Source organism: Gavialis gangeticus, unplaced genomic scaffold (genome assembly GCF_001723915.1).
Source record: "Gavialis gangeticus isolate Ggan-Ray unplaced genomic scaffold, GavGan_comp1, whole genome shotgun sequence".
Classification (NCBI taxonomy): Eukaryota; Metazoa; Chordata; order Crocodylia; family Gavialidae; genus Gavialis; species Gavialis gangeticus.
The window spans coordinates 24,853,691-24,862,418 of NW_017729006.1; the positions used below are offsets into that span (position 1 = coordinate 24,853,691).

Here is an 8,728-nt window from a genome sequence, read left to right on the forward strand (position 1 = left end):
CCCCCCCCCCCCCCCCCCCCCCACAAAAAATTGGCAGAGGGAAGTTTCATTCTGAGGTTCTAATTTGATCCTATTTTGAGGACTGAGTGGACCTACAGAGGCAAGGAGGGGGCAAAAATCTTTTTTTCAGTCTGAGGATTGGTCACGGTTGGTACTTGTGTCCCCAAACTGGGTTTGGCTGTGTTAGGGCTGTCCCTGTTTAAGGAAGTGAAATTTGTGATATAATGACTATATTCTCCTTCCGCTCCTGAGGGCATTGAATCATTTTTCTTTTTTACTAGGTTATATATGCCATGCTCGTTCCACCTAAGGGAACTAAATACTGGCCTAAAGAAAATACAGAAGACTCAGAGTGATCAACATGATTGTGGGCATGTCTACACATGCATTAATGTGCCTTTGCTACTGTATATCAAGTTTAGTACTTCTAATACTGGTACTATATAAATGCTCAGTAGCCAGTGCTAATGCACAATAGCAAAGGCGTAAAGTCTTTTGTGATACTTAATATACAATAGACAGATTGTACTGTGCAGTGTTGTATATGAATCTTGTAGGGCTAAAAGCAAGGCTTTGTAATGCTAAAAGTAAGGCCATTTCTTTTTACCTTTAACCTCAATACATAGAAATGGACACAGCACATACTAGACGGGTGAAAAGAGAAGTGCTGTGTAAAGAGTTACTAATAAGATATAAAACTAGCTGAGTCTGGTCAACAGAGGAGTCTTGTCAACAGAGAAACCTTGAAAGTGGAACAAGGACTGTTTTCTTTCAAGCAGACTACTTGGCAAAAATTTATAAAACATGTAGTCACGAGAGTTAAATTTCAGTGTTCACGTGCACAGTGCCACTTGATTGGATAGAATAGTGATTTAGTTAATAGATAATTGAGTATTTTTACGAGCACGAGCTAATCATGAACTAACGCTGATGTCCTGACAAAGTATAAATAGTATTATAACTAGTAGGTGGAGTCCCTCTCTGGAGGCACCTCGCTTGAGCGAATAAAGATTCTGTATCTGACTTTGGATACTTGCTCTGCGTGATCATTGCCCCAGCCTGGAGTGAACTGCATGTGGCTTTAAGAGCGTAATTTGTAACAGCAGTAGCAAAGGTTTTACCCTGATGTGTCAATGCATGGTAGAATTAGTCTGTTCATGGGTGTCTGGGGCCTCTTGAGTCAGTGACTGGCTGATCCCGCTGCTGGGGCAGAGGGGTCCCCCACGGCCAATCTCACTCACCATAAAAGTGGCTGCGCTGCTTCCAGAAGTCCTGCGGCCACTTCCGGAAGTGGCACGCACTCTTTTGCTGGTGGGCCCACTCCCTTGCCAGCACTCACAGTGGGGGCACTGGTGCTCCCGCCTGCCCCCGCCTGCCAGCTAAACAGTGAGCACGGCTTGGCAGGGGGTGTATGTTTTGCCCCTGAGTCTACTGCACATTAAGCATCTCGTGTAGACTGCAAGTACCCTCAATGCAATGATATGGGCATTTGTTTTTGTTTTTTTTCCCCAGGTTGCACTGGCCTCTCTCCAAACTATCCACATGCTTCTTGAAGTATAGGTCCCCAAACTGAACACAGTGGGCACTTATACATATACCTTTTTGTCCCACAGTGCACCAGAGATCCACCACTTCAGAGCAGACGTGATTAATTGAGTCTGCTCTACATGCAAGCTCATGTGAATTGTGCTGCGCCACGTGCAGTTGTATAAGCGGTGAAATGCACGTTAGGGTGCAGAAAATGGCAGCGGTGTGCTTTTGAACTAAAACACTTTCTGTGTGTTTTAGTTCAAAAGCATGATGCTGCCATTTTCTCAGCACCGACACACATTTTGCTACTTATACAACTACAAGCGATGCAGCACCGGGTGCTTTTCCAAGTGCCCCACTCTGTGATACTTGTATGTGTAAAAATGCCCAGTAATCCAGGTGAGGCGTAGAGCAGAAGAATCACTTCTCTGGTTTTGTAAGTGATGCTTCTGATAATAAACCCAATATGCTTTTGGCTATTTTTGCAGCAAGAGTATGCGGTTGGCTCATATTAAGCGTATGGTCTACTGTGACCTCCCAGGTCCTTTCTGTAGTAAAACAACCTGGCCATTCCCCAGTCTATATCTGTATGCAATTATTCTGTCCCAAGTGCAGAATTTTGCACTTGTCCTTGCTGAATCTCATCTAATCGATTGTGGACCATTTCTTCAGTCTATCCAGGTCATTCTGGATCCTAGCCCTATACTCCAGAATATATACAACTCCACCAATTTGATATCATCTGCAAATATGCTAAGTGTGCATTTGATCCCATCTTCCAAATTGTTAATGAAGATATTAAACAATTCTGATCCAAGGACAGACCCCTAGGAACTCCAACAGGCCACTGATGACTACTTGTTGAGTACAATGAACCAAACAATTATGTTTCCACCATACAATTCTTTTGTCTCTAGTCTGTTTTTCCTTAGCTGCTTAATGAGAATGTCCTGTGAAACAGTGTCAAAAGCCTTGCTAACATCACTGCTCTCCCCTCATCCACAGAGCCTGTCACCTTATCACAGAAGGAAATCAGGTTGGTCTAGCCTAATGTGCTCTTGGAAAATCCATGCTGGCTGTATCTGATCACCTTGTTTTTCTCTAGGTGCTTCACAGTGAATTCCTTGAGGACCTGCTCTATGGTCTTTCAGGGTCAGGCTGACCAGCTGACTTTTTTTTTTTAACTTCCCATGCCAACTGTATCTCAGATCATGGCTTGCTATCCTATTGCCTTCCTATTTTTCTCCCTGCATATCCATGTAGTACTTATCCAAAGTTTCCACTTTTCATAAGATTACTTTCTGAGCTGCAACTCATTTGAGAGGTTGCTGTCTAGCTACATTGGTCTCCTGTTACACTTCCCATTCTTCCATCACACGGCGATAGCTTGCTCCTGTGCCTTTAAGAGACCCTCCTTAAAGTACAGCCAGCTCTCCCTAACTCTTTTTTCCCTTTAGGTTTTCCTCCCAAGGGATCTTGCCCATCTGTTCCCTGAGTTTGTTAAAGTCTGCAAGTCCAAAGTTCAATGTTTTTATTCTGTTGCTTTCCTTCCTTCCTCCCCTTAGAATAATGAACTCTATCATTTTGGGGTCACTGTTACCCAAGTTACCTTCCACTATTCCTCCCTGTTTATGAGCAGAAGGTCAAGAAGAGCTTCCCCCTAAGTTGTCCTCCGTAGGGTCCTCATTCCCCAGTAGAGAGTTGTTCTCTTTACCAAAAAGCTGTCCCCAACACACTCCAGGAATTTGCTGAACTGCTTGTGTACTGCTGTTTTTCCCTCCCAGAAGTGTCCTGATAATTCAAGTCCCCCATTAGAACCAAGTCCTGCTCTTTTTCTTGGAGAGAGATACTGTTTTTTACTTGGAGATCTTTACATTAATAAATATTTAGGTAAATATTAACCAGGTATGGATTAGAAATGTATTGACAATCAGGAAGTAGAAGGTAGTTATTAATGGCACTAATAGCAGGTTTTGAACAGTGATGAATATGGTATAACGCTGATGGAAGTTCAAGAGTGCCGTGTTTTTTGTGAAACAATAACACTTTAATGCTGGTGGTGGCAAGGAGAGTGGGACTGATAAGTGCTGGCAACTTAAGTGAGATTGCTCTGCCTGAGAACTTGCCATAATTTGTTTACATGTTGTTCCAATTTTTTTCATGTATTTTGTATTTAAGAACCTGTATAAGTTTCTCAGTGAGGCAGTTTCCTTAACATCTACCTTGATGCCTTCCTTGAAAAAAAGACCTCCAAGATGTTCTCAATGTGTTATCAAACGAACAAAATACACAGATCATGGAAACTATCCAGTCATTCATTTCATTGACAGATTTGCAGAGCTAAATTTGCTTCTGGAGAGCAGTCACAAATTAAAACACACAGATGATGAGTGGTTCTGGCACCCAAACTGTGATCAAGAGGACACTCTTGTCTGAAAAGATGTACCTTATCAGATTAATCATTATGTATTAATTAATTTGAAATTAAAAGGGTGTCTTCTACCATCCATACACAAGAAGTTAATGATGATAACTGGAATTAATAATAATGGGAGTTATATTCCTGCCTCTCTAGATATAGGGCCTTTACCTTGTGTGGTCATTTACACTATTGCAAAGCATTTTAGACTGAGTGCACAACATTGGTTTAAAAAGTGATTCAAAGTGTACAGTGTTAGAGAATCAGGCCAAAGGATTTCAAAGTTTGAGAATGAGGTCAGTGAACTCAAGATATATTTGAACTTGTACCTTTATTCCCTGATGTGGCATATCATAGCTCTCTTCTGCTATTTCTGCTGGAAGTGGTCAGAATAAGAAAAAAAGTGACTCCCTCTCCCATCCCTCTTGTAACTTTCTTTCTTTGACCCTCTTCCTACTTTGAAAGCATACCTAGTGGCAACTTCTGTGCAGGTGGGAGCCTCAGGTAGAAAGCTTTGCCTTCAAGGGTTCCCATGGTTCAATTGAGCGGAAGGCTGTGTGTGGCCTCACATGGATGTAAAAGGAAGTTAGATCCCTCTACCTAATGCACAATCATATAATCCGTACAAGATGGTTTGGGTCTACAGGGGTAAATGAGCTACACACCTGCTACTCCTTCCACCCCCTGCCCAGGTGAGCAAGACAGGGAGGCATGACTCTGTTAACCCCCTGCAAACTTGGACAGAGCAGATCTTCCAGAAACCGCTGTGTTTCCAAGGGAGGTAGCAGAAATGGGGTTGGGAGAAGATATTAATCCAGATTATCTTCACTTGGAGACAGTCAAATGTCTCTTGCTATGAGGAATGTTTCATTAACTTCCTTCACTGACTGCAAGGTCTTGGATTGTGCATAAGGTGTGAAAGTATGAGGAAAAGGGTTTCCTTGTTTTTCTTTTCTCCCCACACCAGTATTTCCTTTCTTTCATGCACCTGCATATGATCTGGCAGTATGAGGAAAAAGGATTGTGAATGGTGACACAAAATGAACTAGTCTCCCTCCAAAACTGGACAGAAACCTGCTGGCAGTGCAGAATGGGGAAGCTCACAGTGCCAAGGCCTGTCCTTGTCCTGCCCTCTGCAGAGGACATTTTTGTCCTCAGTCCTTTCAGGGCTTCATGTGGTGCTTTTCAGAGGCACTTGAATCACCAAAAAATAGGAAAGAACTCAATAGATCCAAGAGATCAGGCAAACCAATGTTAGATAATTGAGTAAAAAATAATGACTTCAAAGGACATTGCATTTCCCATTTTATTTGCCCTAAGAATATCCACAAAAGAGAGAAACAAAGGGGGTTTTAATATCTCTTTCACAGACATAGCCTTGTATACTACTGCCTTTTGTTTCAGGTTGGGTTTCTGGGCTATCATTTGCAACTATAAGAGAATAAACTTAGAGCTCTCAAGGTTTTGAAATTAGAAACCTCACAGAACTGCCAGACACTTTGCTGGAATCCAGTTTAATGGCCCAACTTAATTTTGGGGATACGTTGGGATTCTTTGGGGAAGTACTGAAGATGGAAACCAGGTGCCCTAGCAAGTCTATGCGAGTAACCTTTCCTGGTGCCTGCTGACTTTTGCTTTTCTCAGAGAAGTATTCTCATTGCCAAACAAAGTCTCCAAATTCATTTAAGAAAACAGAGCTTAATCCACTTCCTCTCCTTTTCTGTCTGTGATAAAGAGTGCTTAAAAGCTGCTCTTATGGAGCTTAATCCACTTCTCTCTCTTAAATTCTTTGATGCAGTCTGGCCTCCATCTGTCATCTCACGCACATACACCAGAAAACAATCTTGTTGAAAATGTGATTAATAACTGCAGGGATCTTTGTTGGAACATTACGTTACAGCTTCATTGGAATGTGCAATCTGAATGGTAGCGCTTGAAAAGATCAGTGGCATGGTATCAGGCTCCCTTTCTATTGCAAGTTTAACTTATGATTGCTGGACTGCACTGTGGAAGAAGATGAAAAGTTGACCCATACCAGGATTAGCAGACAGGAAATTTGTCATTCAGAGCTAAATACAGATGTTTAAAAATTCTGTTTTTGAAGACACACACATATAATAAGGGACAGTCTCTACCCAAAATAAATTAAATGTTAACTCATTAAAACATGTGGGAGAGAGGGAGGAAACATTATTATATTCACATCAAAGACAGGAAACTTAGATGCAAGAAAATGAAGTGACCTGCCCAAAGGTCATGCAGAAACTGAACCAGGTCTCCAGAGTCCCAGGCCAGTGCCTGAATCACACAAACATCCCCCTGCAAACCAGAGGGCTCTTCTACCTGGGACAAAAGAAGTGCTCTGTCAGTAGGTTGTCATACTGTGAAGCAACTATGATTTGTAAATGGTAGCAAGCATTTTTTCTTTGTATATGTTTTCTTAGCTTACAGACTTGCATCTTGAAATGGCTTCAGAATCTCCCTGCCATGAGACCAGGGGTAGCTTTGAAATGAAGAGAGATATCTTGTTATCCACTAAGACATCATGGATTCACCTGGATGAAGATAGTCCAACTCCAGATGTAGCAGACAACCCTCTTGGTGAGCTCTGGGAACAGCATTTTTGGGATTCTTAACAGGCCCTTTTAAAAGAGGATAATGTTGTTTTTTCTTGTTCTGTAGTGACTGAACTGGTGACTCATCTGTCATTTACACTTTGTTCTTTCACTCGGTCTGTCTCATTTTTCTTTTTGCTCTTTTGTTCTTGCCCACAGAGGTTCCTATGGAATCTGTGCACCTGTTTGTATTTGCTATTCAAATGCTAAATATGCATAGCTCCATTGTTTCCTTAGGCCAATTTATACTTCATAGGTGTCAGGTGTGTTAACTGATAGTCAGTGTAGTGCTGGAAATTGTGATTTCTTTCCTCTTTACTAAATAGGGGGAAATCACTAATATATTTCACAAAACTTTGCGGGTGGGGAGGTTGTCCATTTTTATTTTTATTCTAGTTCTCTCAGTTATACAACACACTATTCAGCATGTGACCATGTGAAAACTTCCAGAAAAAATACCCTTCTGGTGAACTTTAATCCTAACCCTTAGAACCCCTACAATTATAGTCCAGGCTCCCAGTTGAGCAGAAATTGCCAGTTAAAATAATTAAATAGCTTTGTGAGGTGATAGAAGTAGAACAGAGGCTAGAAGAATACCAGCAAGCTCATATTTAGAATCATAGAAAATTAGGGCTGGAAGGGACCTCAGGAGGTCATCTAGTCCAACCCCTGCTCAAAGCAGGACCATCCCCAACTAGATCATCCCAGCCAAGGCTGTATGCACCTGAGTCTTAAAAACCTCTAAGGAAGGAGATTCCACAACCACTCTGGGTAGCCTGTTTCACTGCTTTACTAGTGAGAAAGTTTTTCCTAATATCTAACCTAAACCTCCCTTGCTGCAACTTGAGACCATTGCTCCTTGTCCTGTCATCTGCCACCACTGAGGACAGTTTAGCTCCATCCTCTTTGGAACCACCTTTCAGGTAGTTGAAGGCTGCTATTAAATCCCCCCTCAGTCTTCTCTTCTCCAGATTAAATTAGCCCAGTTCCCTCAGCCTCTCCTCCTAAGTCATGTTCCCCAGTCCTCTGACCATTTTTGTCACTCTCTGCTGCACTCTCTCCAATTCATCCACATCCTTTCTGTAGTGGAGGGCCAAACCTGAACATAAGACTCCAGGTGTGGCCTCACTGGTGCTGAATAGAGGGAAATAATTACTTCCCTAAATCTGCTGGCAACACTCCTACTTATGCAGCCTACTATGCTGTTAGCTATGCCCTAAACTGGGATGAGATGTCCACTGCTCTTATAGAGACTTCTGATAGCTACACTGTAACCTTTTCACATTTGCTGTTCACTGACTCAGTTTCAACATGCAAATCAGTCTGGCACCATTGATGATGATAGCATGAGCCTCTGCAGAGATATCTCCCACTTTATCACACATCTAGCTGGGCCACATTGCAAATTCACCCTTCTCCCACTTGATAGGAAACTTCCATCTGACAGAACCGTGCAGTCCTCCTAAAATGCACAAATGTTTGACAGATATGCAGCCTATTCCCTCAATGGAGTTGAATCCCCACACAATAGTTTGCCTCTAGCTTGAATTTTGAGGAAGTTGGTGGGTAGAAAGTGACTGTAGCTAAGAACCTGAAGCAGATGTCTTCACAGAGGTCTAGGCTGTTCCTTTGAAGGCACAGTTGGGCAATGGGGAACTGAATGTGCAGGATGAGCATGTCCATCTTATGATATACAGTTTACTGTATCCAGCACACCAATCCTATTCCAAGGGCAAATGTGGAAGAACAGGGGGTGAATGCAATTAACTCTACCTTTTCCTTGTCCCTTTGCGAGGAGGAAGTACCGGCACTCTCACAATGTATCCTATTTCTTCTTAACATTGCCTGAAAATAAAGATGGTGCCCTTTACTCCCAGCATCACTGAGTGTCCATGTAAGAGTCGAGTCTTCTAATAAGTAATTGTTTTGTTGGTGATTTAAGACTGTTTCTAAGGTAAAGATGTACATTAGGGCTGTGTGAATGGCACCCTTCCATTTTGACTTGTGTTTCGACAGAACAGCGTTTCATTTCAAATTTTGTTTTGATTCAAAACCGTTGTTCTGTTTCATTTCGGCAAAACAGTTTCGCTGTTTCAACGCTGTTTCGCCCATAGGCTATAAAGGGGAAGCTCAAAACAGCCTATAACTTTGTCATTTCTGGCCT

General features: G+C 42.2%; 1 protein-coding gene across 1 annotated transcript in view; it reads left to right on the top strand.

The window, feature by feature from the left end:
* CCDC129 (coiled-coil domain containing 129) overlaps positions 1–8,728 on the top strand; it is a 113,691-nt gene that overhangs the window by 12,023 nt on the left and 92,940 nt on the right. Inside the window, exon 2 of the mRNA XM_019508996.1 lies at positions 6,394–6,550. Within this exon, the coding sequence (XP_019364541.1) occupies positions 6,415–6,550 (136 nt within the window). The 5' untranslated portion in view covers positions 6,394–6,414. The remainder of the gene's footprint in view (positions 1–6,393; positions 6,551–8,728) is intronic.